Raw genomic sequence first — 22,828 nt, forward strand, 5'->3', positions numbered from 1 at the left:
ATGATTCTCTTGTATTCATTTCAATAGTCTCCTTTTTGTGATGAAATCATTTGTAGTTATGATCATTCATAATTAATAATAATGAATCATTTAGTTCCTCATTGGTTGTGTTAGTTGCGGGTGTCTTTTTGACCCCTCAGGGCCACCATACTGATCTCTAGATTAGGGGATTGCCATCCAGGCACCCTTACCTTGACGAAGGAGGTGGAGGGGAAGGTAGCGAAGTCTGAGGACGCCTGAGCTCCCGGCTGCTGCCTCACCACATGGTCTGCTACCTCGTCCTGAGAGAGAGAGAGAGAGAGAGAGAGAGAGAGAGAGAGAGAGAGAGAGAGAGAGAGAGAGAGAGAGAGAGAGAGAGAGAGAGGAGAGGGAGAGAGAGGGAGAGACACGGAGAGAGAGAGAAAGAGAGAGAGAGAACGAGATAGAACGAGAGAGAGAACGAGAGAGAGAACGAGAGAGAGACAGAGAGACACAGAGGAGTGAGAGAGACAGAGTGAGAGAGATTGAGAAATAGAAAGACAGTAACACATGTTGAGGATCAATGCAAAACATCCTTCCTCTGCTTGCATGGGAGGTGAGGACCGGTCATAGGACGATGGGAGGAGATGAGAGGGAGGGAGGTGAGTGGAGAGGGAGGGGGGGTGAGAGGAGAGGAGAGGAGGAGAGGAGAAGGAGGGAGGTGAGAGGAGAGCTTCACTTAAAGACTGGTTACCTTCAGTCTGTCCAGTGTGTCGCTGAGGGCCTGCAGTCTGGCCGTCTGTTCCAGCAGCTGGCCACTAGGGGTCACTGTGGAGCCGTGACACGGTGCAGTGTCAGCGCATTGTAACTCCTAAATTAAACCAGTCCTTCGACTGTCTGTCATTCAGTCTCTCTGTCTCTGTCTTGCTCTCAGTCTCTCTGTCTGTCAGTGTGTGTACCTGGGGACCTGTCTGTCTACCTGTCTGTCTGTCAGTGTGTACCTGGGGACCTGTCTGTCTACCTGTCTTTCTGTCAGTGTGTACCTGGGGACCTGTCTGTCTGTCTGTCAGTGTGTACCAGGGGACCTGTCTGTCTACCTGTCTGTCTGTCGGTGTGTACCTGGGGACCGCCCGGTGATGTCTACCTGTCTGTCTGCCTGTCTGTCGGTGTGTACCTGGGGACCTGTCTGTTTACCTGTCTGTCTGTCGGTGTGTACCTGGGGACCTGTCTGTCTACCTGTCTGTCTGTCAGTGTGTACCAGGGGACCTGTCTGTCTACCTGTCTGTCTGTCGGTGTGTACCTGGGGACCGCCCGGTGATGTCTACCTGTCTGTCTGCCTGTCTGTCTGTCGGTGTGTACCTGGGGACCTGTCTGTCTACCTGTCTGTCTGTCGGTGTGTACCTGGGGACCTGTCTGTCTACCTGTCTGTCTGTCGGTGTGTACCTGTCTGTCTGCCTGTCTGTCTGTCGGTGTGTACCTGGGGACCTGTCTGTCTACCTGTCTGTCTGTCGGTGTGTACCTGGGGACCGCCCGGTGATGTCTACCTGTCTGTCTGCCTGTCTGTCTGTCGGTGTGTACCTGGGGACCTGTCTGTCTCCCTGTACCTGGGGACCGCCCGGTGATGTCCACCACCTTGACGTTAGCGCTCATCTGCAGCAGGGTCTCCAGCAGCTGGTCCGTCTTGCGGTACAGCGCGCTGGACACCACCTCAGGCTGGCCCCCGTCCCTGGGGGGGAGACGGGCCAGGCGCAGGGGGGGGAGGGAGGCCAGCTGGGCCCGCATCCTCTCGGCCTGGGGGGGGGGGGGGGAGGGAGGGAGAGGAGGATGGAGGGAGACGAAGAGGAGATCCGTAAAGTGAATCCTGATGACTAGTAGTACTAGCATCTGTGCTAGCTGCTAGCAATAGCCTGCTAGAGCAATACCACTAGTGGTAGCCTGCAAGCGGTAGCCTGTTAGCAGTGGTCTGCTATGGTCAGCCTGCTATAGCTAACCTGGCAGTAGTAGCCTGCCAGTTATATGCTAGCTGGTAGCTTTAAAGCGGTAGCCTGCTAGCTGGTTGCCTGCTAGATGGTATGCTCCTAGCGGTAGCCTGCTAGTGGTGACCTCCTAGCACTGGCCTGCTAGCAGTAGCCTGCTAGCTTCTAGCCTGCTTGCTGGTATCCTCCTAGCAGTAGCCTGCTAGCGGTAGCCTACTAGCGGTAGCCTCCTAGCAGTAGCCTCCTAGCAGTAGCCTCCTAGCGGTAGGCCTGTTAGCGGTCGCCTGCTAGATGGTAGCTTGCTAGCCGTAGCCTGTTAGCGGTAGCCTCCTAGCGGTAGCCTGCTAGCAGTAGCCTGCTAGCGGTAGCCTGCTAGCGGTAGCCTGCTAGATGGTAGCCTGCTAGCGGTAGCCTGCTAGCGGTAGCCTCGCACCTTGAGCCTGTTGTTGTCGTTCTTCAGCTGCTTGATGCAGAGCCGCTGGGCGTGGATCTGCTGGCTCAGCAGGGGAGAGTCCATCACCTGGAGCCCCGCCCCCCCGGGCGCGCCCAGCACCACGCCCCCTGGTGGACACACACAGCGGTGCACATTAACACACACACACACACAAAGACACCCACACAGGCAGACATACATGCATTGTGTTAACATCCACTCACACACATTAACATGCACGCGCACAGGCGCATGCATGTGCACACTCATGTTATCCAAAACACACACATTTACACGAACACGTTAATATGTTAACATACACACATCGACACACACACACACACACACACACACAAAGAAAGATGCATGCATGCATGCACACACACGCGCTTTCACACATACACACACACACACACACACACAGGTAACATTACGTTTCCGTGTCCTATAATGAGAAGGTATCGGTCGTCTCTTATGTTGAAACTACCTTTAGGTTCCTCTGCAGATTAAATGGAACGGGCGAGAGAGAGAGAGAGAGAGAGCGAGAGAGAGAGCGAGAGAGAGAGAGTCAGTTCGTCAGTAGATCAAGCTATGCAGAGTCTAGGTGAACTCTACCCATATATAATCCATGTGAGTAAGGATAAAGTGTCCAGTGGTATCATACACAGAGAGCCAACATGAACAGGTCCTGTGGTGTCCACCCTGGGACCACCCGACTCCACCCCACCCCACCCCACCCCACCCAACCCCTCGGACCACCCACCTCCTGCTGCCCCCGCCACCAGCGAGGCGATCCCCGAGGGGGACGTCCCCCGCTGGCCCTCCTTCGATTGGCTGCTGATCCTCAGCTTCAGCTCCGCCTTCTCCGACTCCAGCTGGTCGATGTCGGCCTGTAGGGCGTCCATGGTCTCCTCGAACTCCCTGTCGCCATGACAACCGGTTCAGACTCGCACACTGGCCTCTGTTATTATTATTATCATTACCTAATCGGATGTTATCTAATCCAGACCATCGTCTATTGAGGCGGGGGTTAGACAGTGAGCTCTGATACAGATCTTGCCTCACTAGGACTAATTATAAGTTACAATTACTTATTGTTCGGATCTGGTCTCGGACTAAACCTAAACAAGGTCCTGATCGCGTCTCACGCCCTGATGTAACTCAGGCTGTGGTCTTTCTAGGACTGAACATTAACTAGGTCATGATCGGGTCTAACTAGGACTCAACCTAAGAGCTTGGGATGTGGTCTTACTCAGACTAAACCTAGTATAGACCAGCATGTGGTCTTACTAGGACTGAAACTAGGTTCTCAGGACGTGGTCTTACTCAGACTAAACCTAATATAGATCAGCATGTGGTCTTACTAGGACTGAAACTAGGTTCTCAGGACGTGGTCTTACTCAGACTAAACCTAATATAGATCAGCATGTGGTCTTACTAGGACTGAAACTAGGTTCTCAGGACGTGGTCTTACTCAGACTAAACCTAATATAGATCAGCATGTGGTCTTACTAGGACTGAAACAAGGTTCTCAGGACGTGGTCTTACTCAGACTAAACCTAATATAGATCAGCATGTGGTCTTACTAGGACTGACACTAGGTTCTCAGGACGTGGTCTTACTCAGACTAAACCTAATATAGATCAGCATGTGGTCTTACTAGGACTGAAACTAGGTTCTCAGGACGTGGTCTTACTCAGACTAAACCTAATATAGATCAGCATGTGGTCTTACTAGGACTGAAACTAGGTTCTCAGGACGTGGTCTTACTCAGACTTAACCTAATATAGATCAGCATGTGGTCTTACTAGGACTGAAACTAGGTTCTCAGGACGTGGTCTTAATTCTCCTTCTTCTTCTTCTGGAGGAGGGTATGGGTGTGTGGTCTAACTATGACTGAACCTAAGAGACCGGGACTTGGTCTTACTTCTCCTTCTTCTTGAGGAGGGTCTGGGTGTCGTCCAGCCGGGTCTGGATCTTCTCCACGCGTTCGTCTGCGTCTTTAGACGAGCTGTCCAGCTTCTTCTCCAGTAGGCTGAGACGCACGCTGGCCTCGCTCAGCTCCTCCCCCTGCACAGGACGCGGCTCAGTAAAGACTACATCTCCCAGCATGCAACCCCAGTTGCATGCTGCAACTCAGGTTGCACGCTGGGAGATGTAGTCTTTACTGAGCCGTATTTTTTGCTACGTTTTTTACCTAAATTTTTCTCTCTGTGCCTCACCTTGATCTATATCCAGGGTCATATGTTAACTACTAACTGACCCCAGGGTGGTATGTTAACTACTAACTGACCCCAGGGTGGTATGTTAACTACTAACTGACCCCAGGTGCCTCACCTTGATCTTCAGAGACTTCTTCAGCTCTTTGATGCTGGTCTCCCGGTCCTCCAGCTTCAGACCCAGACCCTCTGCGTCTGTGATCTCAGCCCGGAGGGCGGCTGCACGCAGCTCCACCGGCGGGGGGATCTGAACCCACCACACACGCAGCACGCCGCGTTAGATAGTATATAGTTACACACATACACACACATGCATTGGTTTAATTCAACAAACCTCAAATAAGCATTCCGGGTGCTGCAGTTCTCTGACAACATTACCCAAGTAGGGTGCATTCTGAAGTGTATTTTATTGTATTTATTTAGTTGATAGGATCAATGCTCATTGATTGACAAACAAGTTTCTTGCTGTTAATAAGCCAGAGTTAGCTACAACTGCTAATTTCCATCTGTTGTCCCTAGCCAGATCTTAAAAGGCAACTTAAAAAAGGTTGCATTTTATGCAAATTCATGCAAAGGGTAACTGGAGAGACTATGGAGCTCTTTGCCGATTATTATTGTTCATGCAAAGGGTAACTTTGCATGAATCCATTCCAATCCAAGGGTTTATCAGTAAGTGTTATTTTATATAAACGTGTGCCATTATCCACTTTTTAGGATCAAACTCAATTCCACCCAGTTGTTGCTGCTTCACCTGACTCTGGGGCTTCTCCGAGTCGAACTCCCCTTCCTGCATGGCGGTGGCCATCTTGTTCATGGTTGCTATGACAATGCCGCAGGACTGCCGCAGGTACTCGTAGGGGCTGGCCCCCTGGGTGCCATAGATCTGGAACACAAACCGCGACACGGTTAGGACACAGCTGCTCCGACCCAGATCCACCCTGCTTTAGAGAACTAAATGTGTCATACATCTAACGTCTGACCAAATAAGGTCATCGGGAAACCAGGTGAGTCGTCCAATAAGGTGAGGTTATCACGTGGCCAGGTGAGGTCATCACGCGACCAGGTGAGGTCATCTGACCTGGCCGTGTGTGTTTTACAGGCGTTAGTGTATCGCAGGGGTGTATGTACTGGTGCGTGTGTGTGTTATAGGTGTGCGAGAGCAGGTGTGTGGTCGTTACAGGTGTACATGCTCGTGACAGGGGTGCTTGTTACAAGTGTGTGTCACACTTGGTGTGTGTTACAGGTGTACGTGGGTTACAGGTGATCTTGTAACAGGTGTGCTCATCAAGGTGCGTGTGTTACAGGTGTGTCGCACAGGTTTGTGCTCTTCACAGGTGTGTGTGTGTTACAGGTGTGGGCTGGTTACAGGTGTGTGTTACAGGTGTGATAATCATAGATGTGTGTGTGTTACAGGTGTGTGCTTGTTACAGGTGTCTATTACAGGTATGATAATCACAGGTGTGTATGTTACAGGTGTTCGAGTACAGGCGTGTCTTCTCTCGTTACAGGGTTTCTAGTTACTGGTATGTGTGTAACAGGCATGCTCGTCACAGGTGTGTGCGTTACAGGTGTGTTTGTTATAGGTGTGCCAATCGCAGGTGAGCTCATCACAGGCGTGTGCTCTGCTCACCTGCTCCCCAGCCTTGAAGGCCACGTCCTCCATCTTGACGGCGGCCAGCCCCTCCTGTTCCCCGAGAGGGGCGATCATCTGAGCGCCCGCCGCCGCCACCTCCTGCAGCACCGCCACCACCCAGGTCAGGTGCTTCCTGCAGTCCGACAGCGTGTCCGACACCTGGGAACACGCTCCAGCGTCACCAAGGTTCCTACCTCCGTCTCCTGGTCATCATTTATGCTATACGCTAAATAATTTTGGTAGCCGAATAGCTCTTGGGAGCCCAACGTCTAACGTGGTGTGTGTCTCCTTCCCAGTCAGCATCCGCCCTGGGGTCGATGCCCAGTGAAAGTATGCGCATCGCCCAAAACTAAAGGCTTAGTCATGGTTCCCGCATCGACGCAACGCAATGACTACGCAGACGCTTCAACGCAGTCATGGCCTGTTTCGGTTCTGCGTCGGGTTTTAGTGAGCGGGAAAATATCACAGCCCTTGCTGCTGTGTCGCCTCGATGCAAGGTTACAATTTTTGAGAGTCGCACGACGCAAGGAGGGTCCAGAAGGATGTAACGGGTCCGTAAACCCCCTTGTGTTGCGTCGACTTGGAACCATAAATAAGCCTTTAATAATTAATAGTCAGTTTCTTTTAAAAACGTTTATTATTTAATTAATGCGATCAAACAACTCACTAAATACAACTCACCATATATATATATATATGAAAATAAAAATACCTGGTATATTATTTATTTTTTTATTTTATCCGGTAATTACAATGCGATCAAACAACTCACTAAATGGGAAGCAAAACAAAATTATATATATTTAAAAAACACTAATAAAAACAATAATAATCGGCAAAGAGCTCCATAGTCTCTCCACTAATCTCCACAACACAGTTAGTTTACAAAAACGGGCCGGGTTCACCCCCAAGCCCTCGTCGTCACGGTTACCTGCGGTCCGAAGCAGAGTGCGGCGGGGATCCCCGGGGCCTCGGTGCCCGGCATGCGGCGGCGGATCTTCTTGCAGAACTGCCGCACGTCGCTGCAGGAGGTCTCCAGGTCCCGGAGCAGGCCGGCCAGGTCCGTCTTCTCCTGGCCCGCGTGCAGGAAGGCCCGCAGCCGCCCCACCTCCACCGCCATGCAGTCCAGAGCGCTCTGGGTGAACTGGAGGGGGGCCCGGCGGGGAGCCAGGGGTTACACACAGCCAGGGGCCACACAGCCAGGGGCCACACAGCCCGGGGCCACACAACCAGGGGCCACAGAGCAAGGGGCCACACAACCAGGGGCCACACAGCCAGGGGCCACACAGCCAGGGGTTACACAGCCAGGGGCCACACAACCAGGGGCCACACAGCCAGGGGCCACACACAACCAGGGGCCACACAGCCAGGGGCCACACACAGCCAGGGGCCACACACAACCAGGGGCCACACAGCCAGGGGCCACACAGCCAGGGGCCAAACACAACCAGGGGCCACACAGCCAGGGGCCACACACAACCAGGGGTTACACACAGCCAGGGGTTACACAGCCAGGGGCCACACAGCCAGGGGCCACACAGCCAGGGGCCACACAACCAGGGGCCACAGAGCCCGGGGCCACACAACCAGGGGCCACAGAGCAAGGGGCCACACAGCCAGGGGCCACACACAACCAGGGGCCACACAGCCAGGGGCCAAACACAACCAGGGGCCACACAGCCAGGGGCCACACACAGCCAGGGGCCACACAGCCAGGGGCCACACAGCCAGTGGCCACACAGCCAGTGGCCACACAACCAGGGGCCACACAGGCAGGGGCCACACAGCCCGGGGCCACACAACCAGGGGCCACAGAGCCAGGGGCCACACAGCCAGGGACCACACAGCCAGGGGCCACAGAGCCAGGGGCCACACAGCCAGGGACCACACAGCCAGGGGCCACAGAACCAGGGGCCACACAGCCAGGGACCACACAGCCAGGGGCCACACAGCCAGGGGCCAAACACAACCAGGGGCCACACAGCCAGGGGCCACACACAGCCAGGGGCCACACAGCCAGGGGCCACACAGCCAGTGGCCACACAGCCAGTGGCCACACAACCAGGGGCCACAGAACCAGGGGCCACACAACCAGGGGCCACACAGCCAGGGGCCACACAGCCAGGGGCCACACACAGCCAGGGGCCACACAGCCAGGGGCCACACAGCCAGTGGCCACACAGCCAGTGGCCACACAACCAGGGGCCACACAACCAGGGGCCACACAGCCAGGGGCCACACAACCAGGGGCCACACAGCCAGGGGCCACACACAGCCAGGGGCCACACAGCCAGGGGCCACACAGCCAGGGGCCACACACAACCAGGGGCCACACAGCCAGGGGCCACACACAACCAGGGGCCACACAGCCAGGGGCCACACAACCAGGGGTGACACACAGCCAGGGGTTACACACAGCCAGGGGCCACACAGCCAGGGGCCACAGAGCAAGGGGCCACACAACCAGGGGCCACACAGCCAGGGGCCACACAGCCAGGGGCCACACAACCAGGGACCACACAACCAGGGGCCACACAGCCAGGGGCCACACAGCCAGTGGCCACACAGCCAGTGGCCACACAACCAGGGGCCACAGAACCAGGGGCCACACAGCCAGTGGCCACACAACCAGGGGCCACAGAACCAGGGGCCACACAACCAGGGGCCACACAACCAGGGGCCACACAGCCAGGGGCCACAAAACCAGGGGCCACACAGCCAGGGGCCACACAGCCAGGGGCCACACAGCCCGTGGCCACACAGCCAGGGGCCACACAACCAGGGGCCACACAGCCAGGGGCCACACACAACCAGGGGCCACACAGCCAGGGGCCACACACAACCAGGGGCCACACAGCCAGGGGCCACACAACCAGGGGTGACACACAGCCAGGGGTTACACACAGCCAGGGGCCACACAGCCAGGGGCCACACAGCCAGGGGCCACACAACCAGGGGCCACACAGCCCGGGGCCACACACAACCAGGGGCCACACAACCAGGGGCCACACAGCCAGTGGCCACACAACCAGGGGCCACAGAACCAGGGGCCACACAGCCAGGGGCCACACAGCCAGGGGCCATGATGGACGTAACAGCAGGAGGGGGGCGGTGACAACATCCCTTCTGTTTTCAAACACTCTGACCTATTCAGCCGCCTTTACGCTTGAGCAACACTTATTATTATTAATATCAGCTGTTGGTTATCCAAAGTGTGAGTTTGTGTATTTCTAGATACAGGTCATTGAGCTAGAGGGTAGTTTGTGTATTTCTAGATACAGGTCATTGAATGTAGATGTTAGTTTGTGTATTTCTAGATACAGGTCATCAAGGTTAGTTTGTGCGTTTCTAGATACAGGTTATTAGGGTAGAGGTTAGTTTGTGTATTTCTAGATAGGGCATTAAGGTAGAGGTTAGTTTGTGTATTTCTAGAAACAGGACATTAAGTTAGAGGTTAGTTTGTCTATTTCTAGATGCAGGTCGTTATTGTAGGTAGAGGTTAGTTTGTGTATTTCTAGATATAGGTCATTAATGTAGAGGCTAGTTTGTGGGTTTCTAGATACAGGTCATTAATGTAGAGGTTAGTTTGAGTATTTCTAGATACAGGTCATTAAGGGAGAGGTTACATTTAACCAGAGAGGTTAGTTTAACCAGAGGTGACCTACCTTGATGTGGTCGGCGAGCTGAACACTGCAGTCCTCACTGTGCTCCGCCAGGTGGATGCTGTACAGGTGCTGGGAGGGACAAAATACATAATGTATATAAATATATATATTGTGGCAGACGCCAGGGAGAGGTGAGGGGAGTGGTAGGTCTGGCCACCTGCTGGCTCCACCCCCCAGGCCATACATGGACTTCCCCCAGTTAACGAGGCAGGCCTGAAGGCCATTAAGCTGGAGTGCTTGCCGTTAAAATGGAGAGCAGGCTACCACAAGCAGCTAGGGCTAGCAAGATACAGAGAGGACGGGATCATAAAGGAGGGGGATGACCCCTTTTCCCACCCTGGTTGTGTTTACTAGGAGAATAAACCATCCTAAGTTGATCCTGCTTTGCGTGTTGTGTCGGTATTGTCTGTTCAACTTGGTGGAGTGGAAACCCCACACCTACAGGCCCGCCTCAACGCAGTCATGACCTGTTTCGGTTCTGCGTCGGGTTTTAGTGAGCGGAGAATATCCCAGCCCTTGCTGCTGAGTCGCCTCGACGCAAGGTTAACATTTTTGAGAGCCGCACGTCAGGCCCTTGCCGTGGACGCAAGGAGGGTCCGCAAGGACGTAACGGGTCCGTAAACCCCCATGTGTTGTGTCGACTTGGAACCATAAACAAGCCTTTAATGATTAATAGTCGGTTTCGTTTAAAAACGTTTATTATTTAATTAATGCGATCAAACAACTCACTAAATACAGCTCACCATATAAATATATATATGAAAATAAAGATACCTGGTAGTATTTGATGGCGCGGGTCAGAGCCTCCACGTTGACGGTCTCGTCCAGCTGGTCTTTGTGCAGCAGGTCGATCAGGAAGTCCAGGGAGCGCTCGTGAACGCTCATCTCCTGGTACAGAGAGCCGATCCTCTTGTAGACCTCTACACTGCACTGGCCCAGAGCCCTGCACGCACACACACACACACACACGCACACACACACACACACAGGTAAACACACGCACACACACACACACACAGGTAAACACACGCACACACACACACACACACACACACACACACACACACACACACACACACACACACACACACACACACACACACAGGTAAACGCACGCACACACACACACACAGGTAAACACACGCACACACACAGAAATAGACACACACACACACACACACACACACACACAGGTAAAGACACTCATATACAGAAATAGACACACACACACACACACACAGGTAAACACACGCACACACACACACACCAGTTTGCCTATGCTGCATGTATCCATGTTTTCTGTGTGGCAGTGTGAGACGTGGTGCAGGTGGAGGTACATATTGTTGGTACTCTGGTAGCGTGGCCTGTAGCAGGCCCAGAGAGTAGACCAGGTGGTGGTGATGGTGTTAGAGTGACGGAGGTGTAGGAGGTGCAGGTGGAGGTACATACTGTTGGTACTTGTGTAGCGTGGCCTGTAGCAGGCCCAGAGAGTAGACCAGGTGGTGGTGATGGTGTTAGAGTGACGGAGGTGTAGGTGGTGCAGGTGGAGGTACATACTGTTGGTACTTGTGTAGCGTGGCCTGTAGCAGGCCCAGAGAGTAGACCAGGTGGTGGTGATGGTGTTAGAGTGACGGAGGTGTAGGTGGTGCAGGTGGAGGTACATACTGTTGGTACTTGTGTAGCGTGGCCTGTAGCAGGCCCAGAGAGTAGACCAGGTGGTGGTGATGGTGTTAGAGTGACGGAGGTGTAGGTGGTGCAGGTGGAGGTACATACTGTTGGTACTTGTGTAGCGTGGCCTGTAGCAGGCCCAGAGAGTAGACCAGGTGGTGGTGATGGTGTTAGAGTGACGGAGGTGTAGGTGGTGCAGGTGGAGGTACATACTGTTGGTACTTGTGTAGCGTGGCCTGTAGCAGGCCCAGAGAGTAGACCAGCCCCGCGGCGAAGCTCAGCTGCTCCCCCACGGCGCCCTTTAGCCCCGTCCGCCCCAGGCTGCCCTCGTTCAGGTCGAACTTCTCCAGAGCCTGTCTGCCCACCAGCTCAGCCTAAACACACACACACGCGCACATGCACACACACACACGCGCGCACACCGGACACAAACACACACACACGGTCGGACACACAGACACACACACAAGGTCGGACGCACACACGGTCGGAAAAACAGACACATACACACTTGTTGTGATGTTGTTGTTGTTGTTGCAGTTGTTGTGATGTTGTTGTTGTTGTTGTTGTGATGTTGTTGTGGTGTTGTTGTGGTGGTGTTGATGGTGTTGTTGTTGTGATGTTGTTGTTGTGGTGGTGGTGTTGTTGTTGTTGTGATGTTGTTGTTGTTGTGGTGGTGATGTTGTTGTTGTTGTTGTTGTTGTGATGTTGTTGTTGTGGTGGTGATGTTGTTGTTGTTGTTGTTGTTGTTGTTGTTGTGGTGGTGATGTTGTTGTTGTTGTTGTTGTTGTTGTTGTTGTTGTGGTGGTGATGTTGTTGTTGTTGTTGTTGTTGTTGTGATGTTGTTGTTGTTGTGATGTTGATGTTGTTGTTGTTGTGATGGTGTGCTCGCTGACCTTGCAGGTGAGCCTGGGGATGAGCAGCAGCACCAGGATGCAGTCGTGGTCGCCGCCGTGCCGCAGGAAGGACTCCGGCATGAAGGCGGTGAGCAGAGACACCTGCCGGCTGGCCTGGGACACCTCCATCTTCCTCAGCTCCATCTCGATGGCCTGGACACACACACGGCACGGGTCAACACACACACACACACGGCACGGGTCAACACACACACACACACGGCACGGGTCAACACACACACACACACACACACACGGCACGGGTCAACACACACACACACACGGCACGGGTCAACACACACAGACACACAAACACGGTACAGGTCAACACACACAGACACACGGCACAGGTCAACACACACAGACACACACGGCACGGGTCAACACACACACACACACACAAACACGGTACAGGTCAACACACAGACACACACACGGCACGGGTCAACACACACAGACACACACGGCACGGGTCAACACACACACACACACACACACACACACACACACATACACACACGCACACACACTTAGATGTCTGTGTTGGGCTCAGTATTTGGCAGGAAGTGGGTGTTCTGCAGACCTTTGCGTAGGCCTTGGTTTCCGCGAATTTGATCTTGAAGTCGAAGAGCTCGGCGGGCGGGTCCTGCTGGAGCTCTGCGGACGCTTCCTGTTGGCTGGTCAGCTCCCGGTTCACTTCCTGTCAAGACACACCGGCAAGATGTCAGGTCACACAGCAGGTTACATCAACAGGTTACCGAAAATGTCCAGTTTATTGTTCATTCAAATCCATTATCGAAAATAGATAGCTAAAGGGAGATGAAGTTATACAGATGGGTAGATGTACAGGTAGATACCATAAGATAAATGGTAAAAAGACAAGATGAAGCGCAATTTACTATTTAGCAGACTTTCAGTGACTCAGGCACAAGTCAGGGGCAGGTAGGGGTTGGGGGCATTTTGCTAAAGGATGCATACACGTTAAGGTGGAGTTATGGTTGGACATTGACGCAACGCAATGAAACGCAGTCGTGAACCGGATTTGGCTTTGCGTCAGGTTTTAGTGAGCGGAACAGCCCTTGCTGCTGCGTCGCCTTGCGCAAGGTTAACATTTTTAGGAGGTGCACGTCAGGCCCTTGCGGTGGACGCAAGGAGGGTCCTCAAGGACGTGTTGGGTCCGTAAACCCACTTGGGTTGCGTCGACGTGGAACCATAACGAAGCCTTTAGACTGCAAGACACTGAGGATCGAAACTCCTTTTGTCTAGGAGTTCACATCCCTACCTATAACACCATCCCTACCCCCGACACTATCCCTACCCCCAACACTATCAGTACCCCCAAAACAATCCCTACCCCCAGCACTATCCGTACGTACCCCCTCCCTCTACCCTCAAGGTGAAAACACGGCGAAAAAAGGCGAGAGTGCAAGATTTAAAACCTTCCCTCTACCACCCCCTGGTGGCGGCGGAGCGTACCTGCAGGTGTGCCGTGAGCTCGCGGTACTTCTGGATGGTCTGCTGGTAGTCGGCGACCGTCTCCTGGGCCGCCTCCACCCTCTTCTCCGCCTCGCGGACACGGGCGCCGCCCAGGTCCAGCATTTCCCGCAGCTCCAGCTCCGTCTCCCGCGCGTTCTCCTGCAGCTCGTCGTTCATCTCGTTGATCGCCTCCTATTGGCCGGAGAGACTGTCAGTCACCTGAAGACACGCCTTTGACATCAATTTTTTTTTTTTTTGGTATAGAACTTAAAATAATGTCAAATCTTTCCTGATATTCTGTTTATGGTTATCTTTCTAAAACCTGTGCGGCAACGGTAAACGTTAGCTAACAAACCGAAAATAATGGCTTGAATTGGTTAAAAACCTAGCTAACAACCGCTAAACATTAGCTAACAAATGTTAATCATTTTATGCTGACAATATGAAACAGAATATATATTCAGTATATGCTAATATATATATATGTATTAGAATATAAAGTCTAATACCAACCAATTCAATGATACTAAATGAATGCATTGTAAATACACGTGTAGATGGAGGTTTCTGAAGACGAAGGTGTGTGTAGATGAAGACGAAGGTGTGTGTAGATGAAGCTGAAGGTGTGTGTAGATGAAGACGAGGGTGTGTGTAGACGAAGTTGTGTGTGAAGATGAAGGTGTGTGTAGATGAATGTGAAGGTGTGTGTGGACGAAGGTGTGTGTAGATGAAGGTGTGTGTAGACGAAGGTGTGTGTGATGAAGGTGTGTGTGATGAAGGTGTGCGTAGACGAAAGTGTGTGTGATGAAGGTGTGTGTAGAGGAAGGTGTGTGTAGAAGAAAGTGTGTGTAGACGAAGGTGTGTGTGATGAAGGTGTGTGTGATGATGGTGTGTGTGGACGAAGGTGTGTGTAGACGAAGGTGTGTGTAGAAGAAAGTGTGTGTAGACGAAGGTGTGTGTAGACGAAGATGTGTGTAGACGAAAGTGTGTGTAGATGAAGGTGTGCGTAGACGAAGGTGTGTGTGATGAAGGTGTGTGTGATGAAGGTGTGTGTAGACGAAGGTGTGTGTGATGAAGGTGTGTGTGATGAAGGTGTGTGTGATGAAGGTGTGTGTAGACGAAGGTGTGTGTAGACGAAGGTGTGTGTAGACGAAAGTGTGTGTAGACGAAGGTGTGTGTAGACGAAGGTGTGCACCCACCAGGTCCACCACAGTCTCCCTCAGCTCGCGGACCTTCTCCTCCAGGTCCAGGTTCCTCTCCGTCAGGGTCTCCACCATCTCCTCTGCCCCCAGAGCGGCATCCACCTGCCGATACACCGCCACAACTAGCACCACCACCACAACCCCCATCACAACCGCCACCGCTGTCTCCACCACCGCCACCCCCATCGCAACCACCTCCACCACCGCCGCTGGCTCCACCGCCATCAACACCACCGCCACCATCACCACCGCCACCATCACCACCACCCCCATCAACACCACCACCAACACCACCGCCTGTCCTCCATCACCACCATTCAAATGTACTTTCAGTCATTGTTGAGCAAGTGAGTCAAGACTCGCTTGCGCAGAGTTCTATGTACAGCCTCCACCCATATCTCCCCCCACACCCCTTTTACGCACTTACTGTATGCTGTACGTCCTTGCACTTAAAAATAGTTCTTAACATTGTGTAGCATCTTATCTTATCTATTTTGTTGTATACAGGGAATGGTTTAACCTAGTGATTGTCGGTGTTGTCACTTGGTTCTATGACCATCCTCACTGTACCGACACCGATAAGTTATTGTTTTTTCTCTCTTTGACAAATGTACTCATTGTAAGATGCTTTTGATAAAAGCTTCTGCTAAATGCCCTAAATGTAAATGTCAGTTACACTTTGAAGACATCCCCATGCATCAGATTCAGACATCTCCCTCTGGGATGCCCCCGGTCGTCATGGCGACCGCCTCAGGACCGGGGGCCGCTCACCTGCTCCTTGAGCTCGTCCACGGTCTTGTCGGCGCCCTTCACCTCCTCCTGGAGCTTCTCCTTCTGCCCGCGCAGCACCTCCAGCTCCCCGCTCTTCCTCTCCACCTGCTTCTGCATCTTCACGTGCTCCTGCTTCTCCGACGCAGAGAGGTCCCTCATCCTGGGGGGGGGGGGGAGACGCTAGGGTTACACACACACCCGCGCAGACGCAAGCACAAACGGACGCACGCACGCACGCAAATGCAAGCACAAACGCACAGACATGCACACACACACAGACAAACACACCCAGGCACATGTGCGCGCACGTGCAAATACGCGCAAGCACTCGCAAGCACACACACAAACACACGCACAGGCGGGTACACGCACATAACGGTCCACACAGTAACACGTGAGGACCTTTACAGCCAAAATGCACACACACACACGTCATTACACACGCACAAACAGACAGACTGACAGACAGACAGACAGACAGACAGACAGACAGACAGACAGATTCCCACCTGACCAGTGCTTCTTTCAGTCTGCCATTTTGCTCCTCCAGCTGTTTGACGTGGTAGCTGGAAGCCGCTCCGTCGGAGCCTGACGGAGGAAGGAGACAAAGCGAGACATGAAGTCCTCGGGCAAGACGTCCCCTGGCCTGTACCAGTTCCTCAAAGTGCATGACCACCCCATAACCCATTACTGGCCCCTACCTGTTCCTCAAAGTGCATGACCACCCCATAACTCATTACTGGCCCCTACCTGTTCCTTAGTGCAAGACCACCCCATAACTTAATGGTTGAAAACGGCTCCATTTGGTTCTCGCTAAGAGTTGGATAACCGACTTGTGTCATTTTTAACAAAACGTATAAAGCTGACACTCGGCTGACAAATTCTGTGTGAAATACACGATGTCTGCCACTTCCGGCTAAAACCGGCTGTCCCAGAGCGGTGGCTTCCTATTGGCTCGCAGCCGGGCGCCAGCGAGAGTGACGTGGGCGACGCTTGACCGCGCCCTCACGCCTGGTGGAACCCCCCCTGGTAGGGGGCCGACGGGGACCAGCGCTCGCCCTGAGCCGCACCTTTCTCCTCGATCTCGTGCTTGAGGAGCTCCAGGTCCATGGACAGCTCGTCCACCTTCTCCTTCAGGGAGTCGGCCTCCATCTGCAGCGACTCCGCCCGCTCCTCCGCCATCTCCTTGTCCAGGGTGGCCATCTCGATGGCGTCCGCCGTGTCCGACATCTCCTCCACGTAGCGCTCCTTGGCCTCCTGCGCCTCCTTGGCCTCCTGCCGAGAGAGGAGAGCCCCCCGCGTGAGAACCCCGGAGGAGCAGGGTCCCGCGGTGGGGAGGTCTGGAGGTCTCTCCGTCCGTCCGTCCCTCCGTTCATCCCTCTCTCCCTCCCTCCCACCAACTCCATTTGCTCCGCCTCCTCCGTTACGTCCTCTACTCCTTCTGCGCTCCCTCCCTCCTTCCCCTCTATGATCACTTCCTCCTCCATCACCTCCATCCTCCAGCTCCCCCTCTTAACCTCCCCTCTCCTCCTCCCTCTATTCCCCACATCTCCTCCCTCCATCATCCCCTCCACCACCATCTCTCACCCTCATCCCTCCTCTCTCCTCCCCGTCTCCTCCACCGCCTCCCCCTCCTCCCCCCTCCCTCCCCCTCCATCCTCTCTCCTCCCTCTCTCCACCTCCTCCTCTCTCCTCCTCGTCAACCTCCTCGCCCTCCTCCTCCCTCCTCTCTCACCCCCCCTCTCTCCTCTCCTCCCCTCCTCATCCTCCTCCTCCCTCCTCTCTCACCCCCCTCCTCATCCTCCTCCTCCTCCCTCCTCTCTCACCCCCCTCTCTCCTCTCCTCCACCACCACCTCCTCCTCCTCCTCCTCCTGACCTTCTTGGCATCCTTGAGCTGCTTTTGGAGGTCGGCCTGCTGCTCCTGCATCTTGCTCCTCCACTCCTGCAGCTGCTCCAGCTGGATCTTGTGCTTCTCCAGCTCCTTCAGCTTGGCCTTGTCCTCCGCCCGCTTCATCATCAGCGTCTCCAGCTTCTCCTGCAGGTCCTTCACCTGCGCCCGCAGAGACTCCTCCCCCTGGGGGGTCAGAGGTCACGGGTGGGGGTCAGAGGTCACGGGTGGGGGTCAGGGTGGGGGTCAGGGCGGGCGGCGGGACGGGTTGACACAGGAGCGCAATCGCACACTCTCTGAGCACACACTGGCAAACACGCGCGCGCACAGACACACACACACTCTGTACACACACGCACACACACCACACCCTCAGCAGAATGTATGTTATATAAATGTATACACGGAATATTTAACGTGCTCATCTTGTGAAAAACCAAGTTAGATCAAACCAATTATTAGATCAGACCTCATCAAGCACCAAGAACGACACACTTTGTACATACTAAGAGCAACACACTTTGTGCACACTTACAGCTACACACTTTGTTCACCCTGACAGCTACCCACTTTGTACACACTAACAGCTACGCACTTTGTACACACTAACAGCTACACACTTTGTTCACACTAACTAACACACTAACATCACACTTTGCCGCTGCCTCACAAGTGTTAGGAAGCGGGGTGAGACTTAACACGTCAAACCAAAGACGCTACCGCTTCACCTGCGTTTCCATGGCAACGCCCTCCTGAGGAGAACATGGGGTAAAGAGTGGTTATGACAGGAGAAGGAGAGGGGGGAGAGAGAGAGAGAGAGAGAGAGAGAGAGAGAGAGTGAGAGAGAGAGAGAGAGAGTGAGAGAGAGAAAGAGGAAGAAAGAGGGAGAGAGAGAGAGAGAGAAAGAGAGAGAGAGAGAGAGAGTGAGAGAGAGAGAGAGAGAGAGAGAAAGAGGAAGAAAGAGGGAGAGAGAGAGAGAGAGAGAAAGAGAGAGAGAGAGAGAGAGAGAGAGAGAGAGAGAGAGAGAGAGACTGAAATGTACTTGTCGTCCCATCACTCTGTGATGTGACCGCAGTGTAAATAAAGTTGGCGTGACGGCGGGCGGGGTGCTGACCTTGGTGGGTCCTGGGGGGGGCATGGCTCCGGGGGAGTGCAGGGTGGGGATGAGGGGCGCGGCCAGGGGGGGTCTGGGCGGGGGTGCTGGGCTCGCTGCTGCTCATCTCCCCGGCCGAAGCCGAGGCCGAGGCCGACCCCGACGGACCCCCCTTAGCCCCCGACGCGCCCGCCGCCGCACGGCTCGGCTGCTGGGGAGACGGGGGACAGAGAACCCGGTCAGGACTCACTGGAGGACGGACCGGAGCGCTCCACACTAGACCGGAAGGAACTGGCTGGACCACGACTGGACCGGGGCTAGAGTAGACTGGAACAGACCATGACCGGGCTGGACTAGACTAGACTAGACCAGATCAGACCTGGACAGGGCTGGACTAGACTAGACTAGACCAGATCAGACCTGGACCGGACTGGACTAGACTAGACCAGACCAGATCAGACCTGGACCGGGCTGGACTAGACTAGACTAGACCAGATCAGACCTGGACCGGGCTGGACTATACTAGACTTGACCAGATCAGACCTGGACCGGGCTGGACTATACTAGACTAGACCAGATCAGACCTGGACCGGGCTGGACTATACTAGACTAGACCAGAACAGAACTGGGCCAGAACTGGACCAGACTAGACTAGACTAGACCAGAACAGAACTGGTCCAAACCAGATCAGACTAGACTAGACTAGACTAGACCAGAACGGAACTAGACCAGAGCTGGACCAGAATTGGACCGTACCAGCCTAGGCTAGACCAAACCAGCCTAGACTAGCCTAGACTAGACTAGACCAGACCTGACCAGGACCAGATCAAAAAGGACGAGGCGATGGGATGGACCTTGTCAGAGCACGACCCCATGGTCCTGGTAGCCGCAGTCTCAGGTGAAATGGGTAAAGAACCTAAAAAACAACTGCCGTCCACCAATAGAAACAAAGAACTACACGCACTGCACCGCGGAACTGCGGAACCACGAGCTGTTCCGCAGAACTGCATCCCAAAAGGACCGGGACGTTATTTGACTCCAACACAGCAGCCCATGGGACCATAAATCTTCCTCCTAACGATGTAGGAGGGTTAGACGCCTCCCTCTCTGCTGGGGGAGGAGCTAGGAAACGGAGAGGCTAAAACTACAAACATGGATGAAACTCTCGAAAACAGAGTAGCGATGTTATTCGTGTGAAATGGTCTTAACATGGGAATGAATTAACAGTAGGGTAACTGTCACCAGCCTGACAAGTGACATGCGAGCGATCGCACACGCACGCACACACACACACACACACACACACACACACACACACACACACACGCGCACACACACACACACACACACGCACACACACACGCATACACGCACACACACACACACCTTAGGTCATGTCAGCTGAATGTTTGATAAGTAGAGGAGAACAAAATGGAGCTCACCTTCGTTCTTCTGACCGTAGTCTGAGAAGGAGGAGAAGGAGGAGGACGTGAAGGAGGAGGAGAAGGAGAAGGAGTAGGAAGGGGAAATTAGGAGGGGTTCCAGAAGAGGAGAGAATGGAGGGGGGGAGGTAAGACCAGAAAGATGGAGAGAAAGAGAGACACAGTCAGGGTTAGTGAACCATAGAAGGAGAAACATCAGCACACAGGTAAAGATGACTGGATGACATCCTCTATGACAGTGATAGGGTGATTGGAGGAAACGTCCAATCAGACGCAGCCAATGAGATGCAGATAAACACAGGGAGGAGAGAAAAATAAAGCACACTCTTTGTTCTGCAGCGGAAGAGCGATGAGGTGATTTGGTTAAGAAGGCAGGGGAGCAGGACAGCGACTATCATACCATACACTCAATACCAACAGAATGATTAACCTCGTGATGAACCCTTAAAGGCTGGGGGGTGCATCCCACCAGCACCTCACATTAACTGTAATGAGTATTACCACAATAAAAGTGCCCTATGGCAGACGATGCCTGTTCAGCCAGCGAGGTCGACCACTTCCCCACGCCCACGCTGAGAATCTCTTCACCTCCCAGTTCCTGTCCAACCTGATGTCCACACTCTGTGGTGATCCTGTCCCCCTCACTTTGACACGTGGATACCGCTGAGTGTAACCAGGCTACATCACTCCAGGTCTGGAGGGGTTCACATCCTTCAATCACCGGTCGATTCAGCTAACCCTTGACAGACATTTCCCTCCCGCTTGTACAACTTGAAACGTCAACGGTTTCCTTGTCGAGGTGTTTCATATAGAACGGGCAGCGGGGAAGAGGTCCTTTCCATCCTTTCCTGTCTAGTCCTCGACTTGCCCATCTCACAACAAGACCAAAGCAATCGACCGTGGATGGTGGGAAGGTCAGAGCTTGAACAGGAGAGGGGCAAAGAGTCACATGGAATAGGCGTGATCACACCCTGCGTGTGGCACCTTGCATCGAGATCTCCCCCGCCCTCTTCCTCCTCCCATCTCTACTCTGCCTCTCTCTCCCCCCTCTCATCTTACCTCTCCCTCTCTCTCCCCCCTCCCATCCCTCTCTCTCCCCTCTCCCATCTCTACCATCCCCTCTCCCCCCTATCATCTTACATCTCCCTCTCTCTCCCCCCTCCCATCCACCTCTCTCCCCCCTCCCATCCCTCTCTCTTCCCTCCCCCCCCTATCATCTTACCTCTGCCTCACTCTCCCTCCTCTCCTGTCCCTCCCTCTAACCCTTCTCATCTCTACTCTCCCTCTCTCCTCCCTCTGAACTCTACTCTACCTCTCCCTCCCATGTGACCTGGCCCACCCTAGTCACATGACCGCTGCCTCTCTGCCAGGGGGGGAGGGGGGGAGGGGGGGGGGGGGGGGGGGGTGCACCCGTTGACCGGCGATTGCAACAGCGGCTGCATTGTGGTCGTGTTTCAGCAGAACACAAAACCCCCTCCCCCCCCCCCCCCCCCCCCTCCCCCTCACCGGCCCCCCCAGACAGACCCAGTTCTGTCCCGCTCTGGAGAGGAGAGGGAGGCAGGACTGTCTTACTGGGTCAGCCTGAGACCCAGTGCTCCTGCTGGGGTAGAGCTGTTTATTAAGGCTCTCACCCCAGTATACACCCCACAGCGTGCTGACTATTCAGTGGACCAACAGAGGGTTTCATCCACAGAGATAGGGGGCTCTGGGCATCTTGCTCAGGCTTGAATAAAGGTAAACTGTCATATATATGTATATATATATATATGTAGATGTAGATGTATATATTTATATATGAGCTGCAGAGCAAATAAGTGCTGGGTATTCTCAGCACTAGGGCAGTCTTTATCAGAACATTTTGTCCTCTTTCTCTCTGCGATCTGTTTAGCATGCCCGGGGTTGAACTGCTCAGTTCACCGAGCCCCCCTGCGCGCTGAACACCATGAAACAACGTTCACTGGAGCATTGTTAGCGTTCTCTGCTGGCCCAGCGTCCTTTAGCAGGCAGTTAGCCACAGCTATGAGCTACCCTGACAGACGACACTGACAGCGTCCTGCTCTGCACTCCTTGGACCACTCTGCACCACACACCGTGACTCCGTCAGCACCACCTCTGTGGTGTTACCCCATCACCACCACCTCGACAGCGTAACTCGATCACCATCAACACCTCTGTGGTTTAACCCCATCACCACCACCTCGACAGTGTAACTCCATCACCATCAACACCTCTGTAGTGTAGCTCCGTCAGGACCACCTCTATAGTGTAACTCCATCACCACCCGCTCTGTGGTGTAACTCCGTCACCACCACCACCTCTGTGGTTTAACCCCATCACCACCACCTCGACAGCGTAACTCCATCACCACCTCTGTGGTGTAACTCCATCGCCAACCGCTCTGTGGTGTAGCTCCGTCAGCACCACCCCTCTGGTGTAGCTCCATCACCCTGCGGTCTGGAGCAGGACGATGACACCAGCACAAAGCCTGTGACCCGAGACAGAGGTCA

General features: G+C 53.9%; 1 protein-coding gene across 1 annotated transcript in view; it reads right to left on the reverse strand.

Annotated features, from left to right (window-relative positions):
* The window catches only part of dctn1b (dynactin 1b), a gene marked incomplete at its 3' end in the record, with an annotated part of 38,380 nt that overhangs the window by 181 nt on the left and 15,371 nt on the right, over positions 1 to 22,828 (reverse strand). The window contains 24 exon segments of the mRNA XM_079752763.1: positions 192 to 281; positions 713 to 786; positions 1,563 to 1,749; positions 2,368 to 2,495; positions 3,110 to 3,288; positions 4,295 to 4,437; positions 4,705 to 4,833; positions 5,338 to 5,469; positions 6,217 to 6,378; positions 7,151 to 7,363; positions 9,885 to 9,953; positions 10,659 to 10,827; positions 11,766 to 11,926; positions 12,449 to 12,601; positions 13,032 to 13,148; positions 13,925 to 14,116; positions 15,124 to 15,228; positions 15,898 to 16,057; positions 16,407 to 16,485; positions 16,968 to 17,172; positions 17,775 to 17,972; positions 18,515 to 18,538; positions 18,901 to 18,969; positions 18,971 to 19,174. Coding sequence (XP_079608889.1) covers positions 192 to 281; positions 713 to 786; positions 1,563 to 1,749; positions 2,368 to 2,495; positions 3,110 to 3,288; positions 4,295 to 4,437; positions 4,705 to 4,833; positions 5,338 to 5,469; positions 6,217 to 6,378; positions 7,151 to 7,363; positions 9,885 to 9,953; positions 10,659 to 10,827; positions 11,766 to 11,926; positions 12,449 to 12,601; positions 13,032 to 13,148; positions 13,925 to 14,116; positions 15,124 to 15,228; positions 15,898 to 16,057; positions 16,407 to 16,485; positions 16,968 to 17,172; positions 17,775 to 17,972; positions 18,515 to 18,538; positions 18,901 to 18,969; positions 18,971 to 19,174 — 3,342 coding nt within the window.

The sequence above is a fragment of the Pollachius pollachius genome, assembly GCF_949987615.1.
Source record: "Pollachius pollachius genome assembly, chromosome: 15".
In the NCBI taxonomy this organism is placed as follows: Eukaryota; Metazoa; Chordata; class Actinopteri; order Gadiformes; family Gadidae; genus Pollachius; species Pollachius pollachius.